Here is an 18282-nt window from a genome sequence, read left to right as displayed (position 1 = left end):
GAACAGCTGTGACAGTTCTGGAGATCTATAAATACACCAAAAATTTACTTTACAGCTTTTACATATTTGGACAATCACAAATTCAAATCACAATTTATTTGCAGCAGTTTATCAACCACGTTGTGTTTCCACTTTAAACTGAATAAAAACTTGGTCACATTGTCTAAAAACATTTTAAACCTCTTGTTCATTACATTGCACAAGAATTCATAACACAAACCTTAAGAGATCTGTACAAATTTGACATTACTGTAAGAATTCCATTAAGCAACATTTCTTTGTATGCTAAAAGACTCTGGAGCAATACCCTTGTAATATCAACATGATAAAAAGTGTTCTAGTTTTCAGAACCATATTCAGAAGAGAGGTAAAATGAGATGGATCTAAATCACAAATGCCAAAGAGAAGCTGTGAACAGAATTTATAATAGCTGATAGCTATTCCTGAAAGAAACACTTCTAAGCCACTTGCTAATATATTTGCAGCCTAATTACTGATATACATTTTTATGTATGTGCTTTCATTTGCATCTAAACATTCATCCAAATTTCAATATGTTTAACATTTATTCCTAAAGGTTGTTTGGTATTTCTATGTTTCAATGCTTCTAGGACAGATTTTCAGTTTTTAGCTTTTAGAGTAGATCAGCTCTAAAATGAAATTCAGCTTTTCCTGAAGTAGCCCAATTTAGCTTTTCTTCAACATTTCAGTTGGAATTCCTAGCTCAGGATTAGTTATCTTACTGCATAGCCTAGAATGTAGAATATTCCTGTAGGAAAACAATATTCCAAATAGTATGTTCACTGTGAATATTAAACAAATTACACACTTTTGATGTTAAGATTTGAATTGTGTCAGAGAATTCCTTAAGTCCTCACATCTGGCCTTGTTTGTGTTTTGCAGCTATTCTGGAAGAGGGGTGCCTTACTCCACTGTTACATATAAAATAAAGCAATAGGTGCAGCCTACCATAAGCACCAATGTGATTGAACTGCTTGTCTGCAAAATGAAATATTAATTTAATATCAAAGGGCACAGACAACAAAGCAGTATCCTGTCTGGCTGACCACACATGCTATCACTGAATGTATATTAGGGCAAATAATGGAAATTGCCTACAATCACTGTATCTGGCTTTAGCAAGAAAAAACAAAACAAAAAACCTCCAACCAATCAGCAAAACTCAACAATTTAATGTATTTTTTGAAAAGGAGCTGTAGGAATCTCAAAATAACCAGTCAACAACCATTTTGAAGAACTCCTACTATGTCAGGGAAGAGAGCAAGTACTGACAGAAAGCAGCATGCCATGCTGAAGACTCTCCCACTATTAAAATACAGATCCACAAGTTTTATTGTCTTTAGGAGCCACAGCTCCTGGTAGATACCAGAAAGTGATGTTTTCACAAGCAGTAATTAAAAGTAAGGATTAACACAGTTGGAACAATAATAGAATAGACCAATAACAAAGACTTCTACACAATAATGTTCAGGGTACAGTACTCTTCTCATAGGTTCTACAAAATACAGAAGAAATTGTCCAAGCTTGTATCATAAAATCAGGAGAGGATGATTCTTGATGCAGTGAGACAGAAAGGCTAAAACTAGTGAACTTCACATTAAAGCTTTCTGCTTCTTCCATTCAACCCTGACTTTCATATTCAGAGTAACAGATATAAAACACCACTTTATGGCAAAATCACCTTGTCTTGAGCAAATTAAATGCCTACATTATCCTGCAGATAGCACCTGTACAAGGCACTGCAGCACACACACACACGGCATGAAATACATTACATTTTTCCTCACTTAAATGAGGGAAAGCACATGCACAAGGAGAAAATTAGACAAGCATAATCTTCAGCACTTGAAGTTCTACACAGTCAACAACTCATTTCTCAGTCCTTGCTAGAATGAGCTCAAAGCAGAGTATAAATTTCAGAGAGACTGCAAACACAGAGTAACAACCTCGGCAAAATTTAAAGCAGAAGAATAGAAATACATCAGAATATGTAGAGCTGAAAGAGGAAAAGGGATGCAAAAGCAATGTTTTAATGCTGTCAGAGATTCACCAATAAACTCCCTTCTCATTACAATATCATCAAGTTAACAGATGGTAAAGCATTAACCAAACAAGAGGGTGTCAAGAACTGCTAGGAAGAACAACACAGCACAGTTTAAAAGACACCAGCAGATGTTCCTGATTTTGTCCAAAAAAGTGCCATCACCTTTATATCCAAAAGGAATTTCACTATCTCAAACAAGAAGATTAAAAAGCATCAAGCTAGATTTAAAACAAAACAGCACTAATGGGCTTGCTGGTGTCACAGACAGCCTCCAACAATGTTCTGAGTACCTTAATGGTGCTCCCTTTCCACAGCTCTCAGGATTACTGCTACACTCCTTGAAAGGCAAAACTACCAGCACACATGGAAACTCAGACTCCCTTTGATACAGTCTGCAGTAAGATGGATTCTGAGAAAAGAATGATCTTAGAAGAAATCAAGATTAAGATGACAGCTCAAGGGAAGCAAGCAGGATTGTAAGTGAAGGCCCATGTGTCTGAGGGGCAGAAGAGCAGAGCCCACGAGCATGCAGCTGGCACAAGGTGCTGGGTGTGTGACACTGGAACTGCCAGTGCCACACACACCATGCAGAATCAGGGTAACTAGGGGCACCAGTACAGCCCACTGGACTTAGGAAATCAGGCATCAAGTATTGAGGAGAATCTCACAGTAAGTCCTAGCACAAGCCAAACACTGACCCTCTATTCCATCTGCTTCAAGTATGCAGTCTCACTGCTGCTGCTCAGCTATTCCACCACAGGCTTTTCTAAAAGATGAACAGTTCTTTAGGCTTTCTATAAATTCTACCTTAAGCAGCAGTGTCTCAATTAGACATTTAAGAGATACTACCAAGAGCTACCCATCAAAAACACAGGAAACTTGCAATTGGTAACCTTTGCTTTATTCCTCTCTGCAAACAAAATTCTTCCTTGGAGTCAAGGGCCATGTACAGAAAGAAGTGTGACTAAGGAAATGTTTACACACTGAAATCCCTGAAAGATTTCTTGTAGCATTAAACTGATGACATATACTCATTAGAAAGCTCTCTTCTCAAAAAAAGAGCATGAGAATTATAGTGATTAAGGTATTAAGTGTAATTTCTAGGTCACTATAATGCAGTAAGTGTTTCACTCAAACACTGGTGTCAATTCACACTTTTTAACAAAGGAGGTTATACAGCAAATCTGCCTATAGCAGATGTTCTGCTTGTACTTTAGGAAAAACATCAGTACTGGGGAGGAGGGGGACACAAGCAGAATTTAATATCCCACACATAAAAGCACCACAGCAAGCTCTGCAATGTCAGTAGCATGTCTCACAGCTCCCATATTAATCACTAACAGAGCAGGACAAAGCAGCACTGATTTTTACAGCAGCATTAGATGACCTGAACAGCTTTGAAGGAAAGTGATGATGTGTAACATTCCCATTTCACAACTTGTAAGGAAAGCCAAACCACAACAAAATTAAATGAACTTGACACAACTCCTCAAGGGGCACAAAGAAAAGACAGAACCTACCCTTGCACACAGTGCTGTATCCACGATGTCACAGTGCCCCTGCCAGACAAAGCAGCATCTGCTGTCCCCCAGGGCTGGGGCTGTGACCACCTGCTCTGACTGCCAGAGCTCCAGCAAGGGGCACACAGCAGTAAAACACATCCTGCCTGCTCTACACTCACATTTAACTTTTAAGAAGCATTAATATTAATGATACACTTCCCTAGCATATTTTAGCAGATCAGTTGGGTTTGTTTTTCCTTTCTTTTGTTTCTCAAGAGAGGCCACACTCTTTCAGAGAGTCCTTCCTGAGCATACAGACAGGTCACAGGGAATAAAAAACCTAAGGAAAACAAATAACATCAAGAGCTAAGAATATGGTATTTCAGAAGTGCAAGAACACAGGAACCACTGTAGGTATTTCACTTGAGGTTCTTCTCACTGAAGTGCCTTCCCTAATGCAGGGCAACAAGGAGCAGAGCTCTGCCTCAGGCCAGGCAGTGGCACAGCAGAAGGCAGGGTGGAGGTGCAGAGCCTTGCTGGCAAGCCCCCATGGACACTTGTTTTGCTGCAGCTCACCTTCCTAGCAGCAGCAGCCAAGGCCTTGTAGAAAAAACACATGGCATGCCTGATAGAAAAAGAAAAACTTGGCTTCTCTGATATTTCAAAATGTTATCAGGAGTTTCTATCGCTGAACTCAGTACTCCTGGTAGCACATAAAGTATAAAATAAGAAATGCCTGGTGGGGTTATCAGCCACACCACTGAAATGAGACGTGCTATCTCAGTCTGTGGTTTGAAGCCGCACCCGGATATTAAAAACTCTGGTGCAGCACCACCCAACAGATTTGCTTAGTGCTGGCTTTTTTCTCAAAATGCCCGAATCAAAAAGAGGAGAGGAAAAAGATGTACTTTAATGCTTACAAAACCACCAAATGGAGCATTCCCTTAAAGGTAGAGATGGCCAGTCAATGGACTGATACAAATCACTATTATGGTTTCAAGCCTTCTCAACAAGAAACTTAAGTTGTTTAAGAAAGTGGTAAGAAAGCAAAGCTTTATAAAAATAAGTACTGAAGTAAAAGTCATAAAAACAATACACATTCATCCCAGAACAAGCAAGGTTGTGGACAATGAGAATACTGGGACAATGACAAAACTGAATATTTGAGAAGTCTGAGCATTTGAGCAGTGCTTTTAGAGAAAACAATTGTCAGGAAAGTGGCACGAGCAATCCAGGCATTGATTATTCCGAAAAAGTAATTTTTATCCACAGAGAGATCAGGCAGCTAGCACATGGCAATCTCATGAGGCTTAACAAGACCAAGTGCTAGAGGTGCCTCTGTGTTGGGGCAAGCCTCAGATCAATCCAGGCTGGGAATGAACAGGAGCAGCCCCGGGAGAGCCCTGGGGGAGCTGCGGGGCAGAGCCGGCCCTGGGCTGAGCCTGGTGGGCAGCAGGGAGGGGATTCTGCCCCTCTGCCCCTCAGTGATTCCCCACCTGCAGAGCTGCCCCAGCCTGGGCCAGCACAGGAGGGACCTGGAGCTGCTCAGAGAGCCCAGAGGAGGCTCCAGCATGGGCAGAGAGATAGGAGAACTGGGATTGTTCAGCCTGGAAAAGAGAAGTTTCAGGGTGAAGTTTCAGTGAAAAGAAGGAGGAAGAAAGTCAATTTTTAAGAGCCTGGAGTGACAGGACAAGGGGGAGGGAGTAGCTTCAAGCTAAAATAGAGCAGGTTTAGATTACACATTAGAAATACATTTTTCCCTGTGAAGGTGTTGAGTTCCTGGCACAGGGTGCCCAGAGAAGCTGGGGCTGCCCTCTGGATCCCTGGCAGTGTCCCAGGCCAGGCTGGATGGGGCTCTGAGCAACCATGGATAGTGGAAGGTGTCCCTGCCCATGGTGGGAGGCTGGAACTTGATGATCTTTAAAGTCCCTTCCAACCCAGGCCATTCCATGATTCTATGAAATACAATAATAAATGAATAGGGGACAAGGAATGGAATCACAATGCAGGGAGAGAACTGGAATCATGGAAAAGAAGCACCCTGGGGGATTGCACAAGTAAGTCTTGTCAATCAAAAGCAACCAGCTTTATCGTGCAGTTTTGAAAGGATCGGATCAAGGGCAAAGCAACAGATGTACTACATGAATAACAGTAAAATATTTGACAAAAAAAACTCTCTCAAGACGGCTACTCTCCGAAATCAAGTCAAATTGGCTTGGACAGAAACACTACAATGTAACCTGAAACCCAATGCTAGTCAAAATAACAAAACGGAAAAGCCTAAAGCAGAAAATAAAAACAAATAAATAGATAAAAAGATGAGCGTTCCCCAGGCTGGGAAACCCTCCAAGTGCCACACTGAAAAGTGCTGTGTCAATTTAGACTCATGTTCCCAGAAGTTAAAGCAATAAACAGAAATGGACTGCAAGTCTTGATTAGTGGGATACTGCAAAGATTGAAATTAGCTCTGACACTACTCAGAAACAGAAGCAGAACTGAGTTTGTTTGAGCTCCACAGAGAACGTTTCCAGATGGTAACAAACTTGGCAGATAAGTTGCAATGCCAATTGCTACAAAACAGTAATAAGATGATCAAAAGTGATTAAAACCTGGGTTTTTTTAAACAGCAAAATAAAGATTCAGTGGGTACTGGGAAGTGACAAACTGCAGTAAAGGATCAAACTGAGAGACACAGAAAAAGAAAAGCATATTTCATTTTAGAGAAAACAATATAATAAAAAATAGCAGGAGATGGCAGATCAGTTCTGAAGGTAAAACCAAAAAACACAGATCTGGAGCAGGCTATGAAGAAGACCTGTATGCTCCACATTAATAAAACTTCTTCATTGCTGAAAAATGTGCATCAAGAAGAGCAGTCAAGGTAATCTGGAGTTCATTCCCTATACCCTGCACTCACACTTCACTCCCTTTCCAAAGAGCTGTCCCTCCTGTCAGCTTCCCTTCTACAGACCTTGCCCTCTGCTTGCCAGAGCAAGGGTAATTAATGCAGTCTCTATCACCACCATGCAGGCAAACATACCATGCTGTGCACAGTTAATAGTCACAAGTATTCAAAATACAAATGCCACAGAATCTCACCAATCTCCATTTAAAAGAAGAGATCAAGAAATCAATTTCTTAGCTTTCAATTTTCATAGTCCCAAAAAGTCTATAAGAAAAAAAAGGTGAAAGCCCACACAGACTGAGAGGCCACTTTCTTGTACTGATCTGATCCTTTCTAACATGAGATCCTTCCCTTCTTGTACCTGATCCTTTCAAAAGTGTTAAAGGGACAAAAAAGCAAACAAAAAAACCCCAACCATATATTTCTGCAGTTTTACAAAAGGCAGTAAAACGACTCAGTTTTGCTGATGTCAGTCAAGTGTAATCACCCAAACCAAAGGTTGATTTTGGTTGTAACCTATTTGAAATTTATGACAATGTTTTAAAGAGCTTCCTTGTTAGGTCACTGACAAATAACTAACATTTGCAAAGCATTTCATGTGCTTTATTACAGCTCCAAGTGCTAATCCAAGGTTCAACTTTGAACACACAGATAGCTTTCCATCAAATTCATAGAACAACATTACTTATAGTGAGTGAATTTAAAGCTGCAACTTAGTGAGTGCAACTAAAGTCAGATTAAAGCTGCAAGGCTTACCAGCCATCCAGCAGAGCTTCAGAGAAAACACAGGAAACCTGCACCACATTAACTGGGCACCACAACACCATTTTATTTTTCTGAACCATTAATACATTTCATATGTGTTTCTAAAGTTAGAGTGTGAAAGAGTTAAATACTTTTTGTCTTCCATTAAAAACACCCTATGTGGCAAGGCTATTAAGTCATTTTGGCATGCTCTCCACATAAAGCAGCTGCTGTACAGTATGTTTTACTTTATAAAATATCTTTAATCAGCACACTGACTAGGTCTGTCATTTATAATTAAGGAGGTAAATGGCAGGTGCAGCATTAATTAGCAAAACTGAAGTCTTTGTGAAGGCATGCAGTCATACCAACTCAATGCTTTCTAGGAACAGAAATGATGGCTAACAGCTTTGTTGCACTAGAAACTTGATTAGGTAAGACTGTGCCAAGAAAGAGGGACATTTCCAAAACATTTACACTTCTGAAGCCTTTACTATCCTATATTACCATATTCATTTCTAAAACTCTTACTTCTAAAGCTAAAAACAGAAGAATATTCAGGAGCAGAAAAGCCACCCACTAAGCTCAGAGCCTGTGTTTCTGCCTTACAAATGACAGAGGGACAGGGGCAGAGCTACAGGTCAAGAGACAGGCTAAGTGCTTCTCTTACTTGAAAAGGTTTTTCCAGCCAGCAACCAAGAAATTGGCTGGCCCAACATCTGGCCAAATGGCCACACCCATAATTTAAAACCAGAGCAGTGTTTTTGTGATCACTTCCATGAACACAGGACCACAGTCCTACAATTACCCTCACAACAATTCTGCAACTGCCACCTTAGGAGTTTTGGAGTTTTTTTGGAGAAGGTCCACAGTCTGCAAGCTAAATTAAATCTCTCCTTCCTTTTAAAACTGCAGAGGTTATTTTGGCTTGAAGGACTTCTGAAAGGTAGAAGGTAGATGTGTATTTTTACACATCTTCAGAGCACACACATTCAGCATGAAGTCCTACCAGATCCAGAACACCTCCAAAGCAGCATCCCCCTCATCACCTGTACTGCTCAGTGCTGGGCTGTGGCTGGCCCCAGCCCAGAGTGCTGCATCCCCCTCTCCATGTCCATCTGTCCTGCAGAGTGCCCAGGCACTCAGCACCACTGATGGAAACAAGTGCAGCGGTGAGGCTGGGAGAATCACAGTGTTCATGGTCCCATTTGGAAAGGTGCAGCCTGCTGATCTCCAAAAAACACCCCCAGTACTGCACTGCCTGTGGCCACAGTGACACTGCAGTGAATGGAGTCAAGAGTCCCATTTTTGTATTACTTCAAGGCAAAAAGATTAACCCTTCTGAATGATTAACTCTTCTTCACATTATCCACACTATGCTTCAGAAGCAACTCAAATATGTGTTCTTCAGTGAAGTGAAGGCACAACACATCAAACGATAGATTTAGTAATACAGCAGTGGTAAAATTGCAGTAAAGAGCCTTTTGCATTAATTTTAAGAGAATCTATATATTTCTGCCCAAATTCACATCTGTCTTCTATAGAAAGCAGAATAAACACCAGGCAAAGCAATTCCACCTTGTGCCATGAACTAGCAGACCAGCTGCAGACCCCTGTAAGATACCAACCCCTCAAACACCACACAAAAATTGCACTGATTTGTGCCTCACTGGTGTTGAATGACTGCTTCTCCAGTGGGCAGACAGTGCCTTCCATGGGCACAGAAGTAAGCACTTCCAAGGCAAACTATAGTAATAAACTGCAGTGCATGGAAGGCATGTTTACTTGTGTTTTTCTTTCAGTGCTAATTTTGAGTTAAAATTGAATCTTCTGGGAAGGAACACAGTCCCCAGCTGGGAGCAGTACCCACTGCCAACCAACTTATGAAGCAGAACTGCTACTGACTCACGAATGAGTTATTCACCCATCCTCCTTCTGACAAGCAGAAAAACTACATGACCACGGCTGACAGAAGAGAAAACAAGATTCAAACAGAGGAGGGCATTAAAACAGAGCATTCAGGAGGGGGAAGGAGAAGAATTTAGAAAGCAACAAAGACCATTTGTTATACTCTGCAAGGAGACACAAACAATGACAATGAACCACTTTTAACTAGACTTAATTAATTCTGTAAACGGACAGATAACAAGTGCTGCACAAACAAATCAAAAAGGCCATTAGTTATAAGCACCACAATATTTTGTTTGAGAATTCAAAATGAGATGCTGGAATTTCAATAATATTTAAGCTTTTTTAGATTAGGCACAATCAGTGTGGGTAGGAAACAGCTCTTTTGAACTAGCAGGAGAGAAGCTAAGGATAGGAAAATACTTTGTCTCTAAGTGGGAACAGATTTCAGGGAGTACACGTGGGGGGATCACAGAACCTGCCCTCCCAGACAGGTGTGGCTCACAGCTAAAGTCTTTCAGACAGCAGCAGGCAGATGTTTATGCCATCACAATTTCAGTCCCCAGACAGGTCTAAGACAGTCAAATTCATATAAACTCTCTGAGAAGACAGCAGCCATGCCCTGCCATATGGTCTGACACAGTTCAGCACGTGGGATCAGTTACAACTGTTTTCCTTTTCCCAAAATTAGCATTAAAATATAAGTGATAGCTTCAATTAGAAGTGAAGCAGCATTAGAAGCAGTCCAATGTTCTGAGACAATGTAGGTGATACAAAAATTTACAAAAATTGGTAGACGGTATAAATACAATTAAGACTGAGAAAATAAATGAACACATAAATAAATCAATTCCTCCACTACTGTGGCACTGTGCAGCATTTACTACCAAGGTGGATGCAGAGATGTTTATGGCATACTCATAGAGCAGCATTAAAAGCACATTTTCCTGTCTGTGAGTTCATTTTAAAAAAGCCTATCAGAGGCTAAACTACCTCATGCCATTCAGAAAGCTCCATTAGCTAAGGCAAACTGGCAAAGCAGCTTGAAAAAGCCTGCTTTATTATCTGACTTGCTTGGGCTCCAATTCCAAGGGAATTGTGTTCCAAACGGTGGTGGATCATTTCAAATCACATGATCAGTATCTACTGATCATGTTTTATGTCTCTGTTTGTACATATCCCTCTATGAATATATCATTCCCAGGGCGTGATTTGGTGGAATCTGATTCCATGACACAACGCTGGAGCTCTACAGGCAGTCACATTATATAAAGTACCTGGATACACCAGAATGCAGTTAAGAGATAGGTCTTACTTTCCCATCCAAACAGCATAGCTTTCAGGGAGTTGTGGAACAAAAAGCATAGATCTTCCAGTATCAACATCTACTGCTCCAAAGCAGCCTGCTTCAGTTACTCCAAAAGTCCAGTGAAAGTAAGATTCCTAGGTTAAAACAAAATATATTCTTAGAAGAAAGACCTCACTTCTACCAGCTCTAAAAATACACTAGAGCACATATTAATTCCTATTTCCACATATCTGGAAGAGATCTCTTGCTTTTGGAGCAGGAGAAGTGGTTTATGTCTAAACCTTTTCAGACTGGTTAGTTTTAGGTTAGAATAATACAGATCCTTTTGCTGGCAACTGGAAAGGATCAGAGATTAATAAACTACCATAAAGAGGTTAACTCAGCACAATAAACATATACTACACATTAAAATACATTCTTCCAATCTAGAATTAGGGAATGTGTGATCAGGGAGAAACAACCACCTCACAAGAGAAGACAAGAGAAGACAAAAGCAGAGTGCAGCTTCATTGAGTGCTGAAGGGAAACCTCAACCTTCCCCAAAGAGGAGGAAACTGCACTAGGAACAGCCCTCAGCCAAGAGTTATTTCAAGAACAAGCAAGCAAACAACAGAACACCTAACAATACAGGATTTAATTTCAGTAGGGACAGGCATATGCTCTAGTACTCTGAAAGGTGTGTATCCTCTAAAACCAGACTAAATAACTGTATTAAGATATATGTGCTATCTAAATTAGAATTTTCTGGGTTTGTTTCTTCATAACATACAACAGCTCAATTAAATTCACAAAAAAAGGGCTGCAGAAACCATGCAGGGTATGGGATATACTTAATTTGAGTTCTTTTACATCAATATCCCCAGAACATGTTAAGTCCTATTTGTGACAGAAGAACATATGGGTGCTTAAGGAAGAGTCTAATTTAAGAGGACACATGTTGTAAATTCCAAGATATAGGCTGCTGTTTTACAAAACCATGAAATATACTTCTCAATTAATTCAGCTTAGGTCCACTGTAACATGTTTTATTACACAAAGAAGGTTGGTTTTTGGGTCACAGACAAGACTGAAAAAATGAAGAAATATTCTGCTGCTGTCTTCAAGATTAGATTCAAACACTGATGAGCAGTAAGGCCTTGAACAGGTTTAGGCCTTTAAACCAGATAATGAGCCTGCACTAAAGCACTGAAAGTGAGAGCAAGTCAAAGCTGAAGAAGCAAGGTTATAAAGAAGCCAATTTATTTAAATGAAGCAAGACAATGCACATCTGAGAGAGAGAGAAAATAATTGAAAATCATTTAAAAATCCATGCAGTGGAAGAGTTTCTTAATTTGAAGTTTGGATTCAGCTCTTACCTGGCGAAACACAATACCAGTATCAGTGCAGTATCTCTGGGTTTCCTCTCCACCCTGCAGCAGAACAATTGAGTTCTTCTGCACATCCTTATTCTGTCTCAGGCGTTCACACAGCCGTCTTCTGTTCAAGGCAAAGAGTGCCACAGGCACTTTCAAAGTCTCATTCCCCAGCCAAAAGGAGGGTCTAGAAGAGATTTTTTCAATTGACAATTAATGGCAAAGACAGTGGTTAGCACAATTTACATGCACAGTGTTCATTAGTTTAATTCAACTCTACTAACAAGAGGCTCATCACTCCTGGGAAAGAGCTGTTGTACACACATTGCTCTCAAGCAAACACCAAGCACTGCTCACACAAGTAGCAAAGGAAAAAGGCATGTGAAAAATGCATGTATTTTATGATTGGCTTTTCACAAATATTCAAATGAATATTATATGTGTTGTGTTAGGAAGTTATGCTGTATTAATTCTCTTAAGCAGTGTGTTAAATATAGTTTTAGGTTATAAAAAATGTTAAAATAGAAACTATGTAGGTTTCTATCCTACCTACATAGGTAGGATACTTTTTTTAAAGAAAGGAGTTGCAGCGAGATAGCAGCCATAGGACACTGAAATCTTCAGAGAAAAAGAATTTATTGCCCTCTTATCAGAAGAAATGAACTTCTTCCCACCTGAAAGGTTCTGGTAGGATTCAGAGGAAGAAGTTGACCATGACCAGACAAAATCCTGTGTTTGAATGGAATTTATGCATCATGTATGAGGTGTATGAATATGCAACAGGCTGTTGTTTTTAAGGGTTAATCCTCTGTTAACGTGGGTCCTTTGTGGGTCCTTTTCAGGCTCGTGCTGCCCAGAAAATGCACCCAGACTGTCCATAACGTTTTGTCTCTATTGTCTCATATTGTCCTAATTCAAACTGTCCAAATTATTATTACTCTAATTGTATTACTATTTTTATAACCATTTTATTAGTATTAAACTTTTAAAATTTTAGAAACAAGTGATTGGTGTTTTTCACAGGCAGGAACAGCAGACAAGGCTGGCTGCAGCTACAGCCCACAGCAGGTCCCTCATCACATCCCTTTGGGCAAGGAAACAAAGTGACCACAGCTCCTGTCTGCTGAGGAGATGCAAAGCAGGAGGGAAGAAAATCAGTCTGATTTTCTGATCAGCGCTGAAAACAGAAGTAGAAGTTTACAGTAAGTCTAGCAAACTTCAGCAAGTCCTTGTGGGAAACAGAGAGTGGAGAGAAAAGCTGATGGACAGCAGACAAGAGCATTCCCATACACAGGACGGGCAAATCTCTTTTCTGTGTATGTATGGTTATTCTTGAACACACAGGAGCAGCTTCAGCCAGTGACTGAACTCAAACACGCGGCCACAGGGGCATGGATTGGGCACCTCCACTTGTCCCTAAGGCCACACTAATGTGCTGAGACAGCCCAGAAAGCTTCTGAACGATTGTGCTCAACAGAGCTGCAACTGCAAGGACACAGCTTAAAAGCTGAGAGCTCGCTGTTACTAAGGAATTTTAGATGTTGAAAGTACCTCAAGAATATGTGGCTGATTCATTCACATTTGTTTCAGCTCTGTAAGTGCACCTTTTGGAGATTTCCCAGTAGAAACACTACAGCTTTTCTAGGATATGGAGCAGAGGGAGGAGTTTAACCAGATGCTATGAGAAGAATCTAAAAGCAGTTTATTTTGAGGGTGGTTTTTCATGCTTAAATAGCAAAGCTGTGCTTTGGAGCTTCAGTATTAGAGATGATCAATACAATTTTTCTATAAAATCCTATTATTTAAGTCCAATTTGTTCCCCCACTTTCTATCAGCTGTGCTTTACAGGAGATGCCAGAAAGGTGCAGTTACCTTGTTACTATGTTAAGATGACAAGAAATGAACCAACCACCAAAGTACTTAACCTTAGAGAAGCAAAGCTCCACATCTTAATTATTATATAGCTTTCAAGTGTAATCTGAAAGGTAACCTTTGATTTATAGCTGCATAACCTTCTAAAAGACTATCAACCTCAGAAATGTAAACCCTGTAATTTCCTACTGCAGCCACAGCATAAAAGACCTAATAAAATACTTTATTTTACTTGCTTATAACCACTTGATGTAACAGCATAAGTAATTTTAGAAGGTAAAGGACTGCTCTTGCTAATCCAATTTTCAAAATATCTGCTTACAAGTTCAGCTGATGGTGCAGAAAACCCAGATGTGTTTATTTTTATTCCTTCCAACACACACCTGCCAGCCTCTCACCAAGGCAGGTAATCATCACAAGGGCTGCAGCACATCAGCACAGCCTGGAAACACAGCACAAGCTTTTGTTTTGGGGTACCCATGCCTGTAGGAAGAAGGAAGCAAGTTCATACAATCCTAGCAAAAGCTACTGAAAGTTTAGTCAGATAGTGAACCTCCAACTAAAAATAGGCAAGGCCTTCCAGGTACAGAGCTGTGGCTCAGAAATTCAGCAATGCACAGGAGGCTGAAAACGCTGTTTCCAAGCACGATCATCCCTTGGAGTAAGTACATGCACCAGCCTGGAAATCATACTCACCTTATGGGGCATTTATAAAAGAGAGGAGAGAACATCATCAGATACCCTTATATCACATGTTTCTCTCATATCTTTGTATCTGCTGATTAAAAAAAACCCAAAAAACTAACAGGCAGAGGTTGTAGCACAGCCTGTCTCATGTTTTGCTTCAAAGGAAGGAAAAAAGTCACCTTCATTGCAATTTTACTCACTTCACAATATTGGGGATCTTTTTCTGTGATTAAAAAAAAAAAAAAAAAAAGAGAACTCTGACTTCTCTCCTCCAGGCCTATTCCTACACCCTGGAGTTCAGAGGAAGCTGCTACAAAGGCACATTTTCATCTCCCTTAAGTCTAATATTAATGCTTTTATTACACTTAAAACCTTTGACAATCCAAATGACACTTAAGGAGAAATAATGACATCAGGCAGCAATTCATAGCAGTAGTTTTAATAAGTCACTGAAGTCTGCCCTTTACTGGGATCTTAATGCTGAAGCTGAACTGCATTCTAGTGCAAAATGATAGTTCTTGTGCACATTTTCTCAAAGTGAAAGCGTGTTCTTCCTTGGACATAACAGATCCCAGTTTCCCTGAAAATGATGGCCCAGCATTAGCCCAGAGCAGAGCAGGGTCTCTGCAGTTGTTTTAGTGGCACAGTTTCCTCAGGGCACGGCCCTGGCCTCTGCTTTAAGGCTGCAGTAGAAATCTCAAGAGCTGGGCAGGCTGCACCCTGCAGCACGGCTGGGCTGGGTGTAAACCCTGCTCTGTTCTCAGGCTGCTGCTGAGCACCCGGGTTCACTCACACCTCACACAGAGGGAGCTTGCCAGGAAACACACCGACTTTCTCAACTGGAATTCTGCAGAGAAAACCAGCGTGGTTTTAGGGACAATATTCAGCTTAGAGCTGAGTTTGCTTCCTCCACAGCTCTTGGTCTCTTTTTCTCTCCTGCAAGCACCCAGATACCAAACTGGTGGCACCCCCTGGATGGACTGACAGCATGGCAGAACACCCACACGTGCTGCTTTGCCTGCAGAGATCCCCTCACTTGGCACACATCAGCCATGGCCAAGCTTTCCACAGCTAACACAGAGAGCTCTTCTCAGACAATACTGACAGGGGCATTTAAGTCTTACAAAAAGGTGTATGGCTGTACAACCAGCTTTCCATGGCAAAGAAAAAATTGGGAAACAGAACTCTCACAATACTCAAGATCACAAGAAAAAAATGTCACACATAGGACTGGCTGTTCGATGACTTGTAGTAAATTAAGTGTAACTCTCATATGTAACTGCCTCACAGTGTATCAACCCTACAAATACACATGCAACTGCAGTGTAAACAGTGTAAAACTATGGTCTTTGCCTTGGAAAAAAACTGCCACAAAATCCTCTCTAGGGAAGAGCTACAAGCTTTTCCTTCTGGCCCATGATCTCTATCACTCAGTTATATCTCACAAGACACACTAATCACAGAATCATAGAATGGGTTGGTTTGGAACAGACCTCAAAGATCATCCTGTCCCACATCCCTGTCATGGGCAAGGACACCTGCCACTAGAGCAGGCTGCTCAAGGCTTTGCACAGCCTGGCTCTGAACACTGCTAGGGGCATCCACAACCTCCCTGGGCAACCTGTTCCAGTACCTCACCATTCTTACAGTTACGAATTTCTTCCTAATATCCAGCCTAAACTTCCTCTCTTTCCATTTCTACCCATCACTCCCTGCCCTGTCACAGCAGCTGCTGCTGAACAGTCCCTCTCCAGCTTCCCTGTAGCCCCCTCAGATACTGGGAGGGGCTGTGAGTCTCACACAGCTTCTCCTTTCCAGAACAGCCCAAATTTCCTCAGCTTGTCTTCTTATGAGAGACACTTCAGCCCTCTGATCAACTTTGTGGCCTCCTCTGGACTTGCTTCAGCAGAGTTATTAGAATTTAATTAATACAACACATTGGCTGGTCCTTCAAGGTTGGCTTCTTCTGTTAGCACAAGGACTCCAGAACACCCAGCCACAAACTCAACCCAAAACCCTCATGTGAAGTTACACATTTGATAAAGAAGGATACTGATGCAAGCACTGCTCTGTGGTGCACACCTCTTAGAAGCTATGCAAGCTTTTGCAAATAAACCTCAGCTGCTGTCCAAAGTGGACACTTGCAAGAACTAAACAGGGCAAGAGAAGCTCAGCTCCCTTGTTTCCTCCAGTCTGGTACCAGCATTCAACCACTGCTCAGTCTGGTAAAGGCCTCCCACAGGAGCTGACTGTTTCCTGCTGGCTGTCACATACAATTTTTATGATCACTTAGGCCCAAGCTCACAGACGAGCTCTTTTATTTTATTATACTGCAAGTGAAATATAGCTAGGAACATTAAACTACATCTGTTTCTTTAAAGATATTTTTCCTTTGCCTGGAGCTCCTGATTTTCAATGCTCATTTCAGAAGTCTTACATTTTAAAGAGCATACATTCTGGTACTATATGATGCATCTAACATTTTGGATCTGTTGTAAAGCAACCACCAGAACACACTGGTAACTAAAACTCCTATTTTATTTCTGGTTTTCCTACCATTTTTCAGTTAACTTTCTGTACTTCTGGGTCTTTTGAGCAGAAAATTCATGAACTGCCATTTCTGTTCTACTGAGATCCCAGAGAGGATCCAGATTTCAATGAAGATGAGAAACCACTGAAACTACTTTTCAGTAAATTACCACTTGTTTGTTGACCAGGCCTTATTTATTTGTTTGTTTTGAGCAACAGATTCATCAACACCAGCCTGAAGCGTAAACACTTTCCAATGCCTGTTTCCACATCCCATATGTGAAGCTCAAGAGGCCTAGCACAAGGAAAGGGCCGATACAACCAAACAGTAATAGCAGCTACGGCTGTTCAAGGTGTAGAATGTGTATGTTCTTCACGGCCAGCTCAGTGTTTCTTGTGAAGCTGACAGCTCCAAGTGCCGGCGCCGCTCCACGTCCTTCCTGGCAGCCCAGCCCGGGGTGGCCCCGGGGCCCAGGACCGCCCGGGCAGCGCTGGGGACACCGGGGCCGGGGGACCCGCAGGGCAGCGAGCTCCACAAGCCCCGGCTCACAGCCAAGCCCCAGCCTGGCCCCTGTCCGGCAGCTGTATAAACTTCCCCCTTCGTTCTGATACAGTTATAATGGCACCTTCTTACAGCACCAAGAAATGGCTGAATTTTGCTATAAAATGTGAGAGAACCCTTGTGCTGTGCAATCCGAGCCACCTTAAAGCATCACTTCCAAACCTGAGACAACTTCAAGATAACGCACGGCTGGGAGCGAGGCACTGCGAGCCAACCCGCCCGTGGGACCCTTCGCAGCTCTCTCACCGCCCCGCGCAAAACCCGAAATCCTTTCGGAGAACCCCGGGACCGGAGCACTCACAGCCCGGGACCGGAGCACTCACAGCCCGGCGCCAGCCAGTGCCCTGCATTCCCGGCCCTGCCGCCGGCCCGGGACACCGCTGGCGTACCGGCGCCCCCCGCGAGCCCCCAGCGGCCGCGCCGTGGCCCTCGCAGGGAGCGGGCTGCCGGCGGTCCCGGGGGCCGGGCGGTGCGGGGGTCCCGGTGGTCCCGGTGCCGGTCGGGCGCGCACTCACCCCTCCGCCGCAGCCATGTTCGCTCGCCGGCCCTGCGCGGTCACGTGACGGCTGCGCCGCAGCGCGGGGCGGGCGGAGCGGCCCCGCCGCGCTCCCCTCACAGCCCCGCCGCGCTGCCCTCGCGGCCCCGCTACGCTCCCTTCACAGCAGCTCCGCGCTGCCCTCACGGCCCCGCTACGCTCCCTTCACAGCAGCTCCACGCTGCCCTCACAGCCCCGCCGCGCTGCCCTCACGGCCCCGCTACGCTCCGTTCACGGCAGCTCCGCGCTGCCTTCACGGACCCGCTACGCTCCCCTCACGGCCGCCCTGCGCTGCTGTCACGGCAGCTCCGC

The 18282-nt window shown here is 42.6% G+C and overlaps 1 protein-coding gene across 2 annotated transcripts in view; it reads right to left on the bottom strand.

The window, feature by feature from the left end:
* Positions 1-18026, bottom strand: part of PEPD (peptidase D) — a 151542-nt gene extending 133516 nt beyond the window's left edge. The window contains exons 1-3 of one of the 2 annotated variants that reach the window (XM_036390095.2): positions 17951-18026; positions 11789-11972; positions 10440-10567 (exon numbers count right to left, since the gene is read on the bottom strand). In XM_036390095.2, coding sequence (XP_036245988.1) covers positions 10440-10567; positions 11789-11972; positions 17951-17967 — 329 coding nt within the window. In that variant the 5' untranslated portion in view covers positions 17968-18026. Of the gene's footprint in view, positions 1-10439; positions 10568-11788; positions 11973-17950 lie in introns of those variants that run through there. The other variant, XM_036390097.2, reaches the window with a different exon arrangement.
* Positions 18027-18282: the final 256 nt, after the last annotated feature.

Source organism: Molothrus ater, chromosome 12, assembly GCF_012460135.2.
Source record: "Molothrus ater isolate BHLD 08-10-18 breed brown headed cowbird chromosome 12, BPBGC_Mater_1.1, whole genome shotgun sequence".
Lineage (NCBI taxonomy): Eukaryota > Metazoa > Chordata > Aves > Passeriformes > Icteridae > Molothrus > Molothrus ater.
Note: the sequence above shows the minus strand (reverse complement) of the source record. Positions and strands in the feature narration are given on the sequence as shown.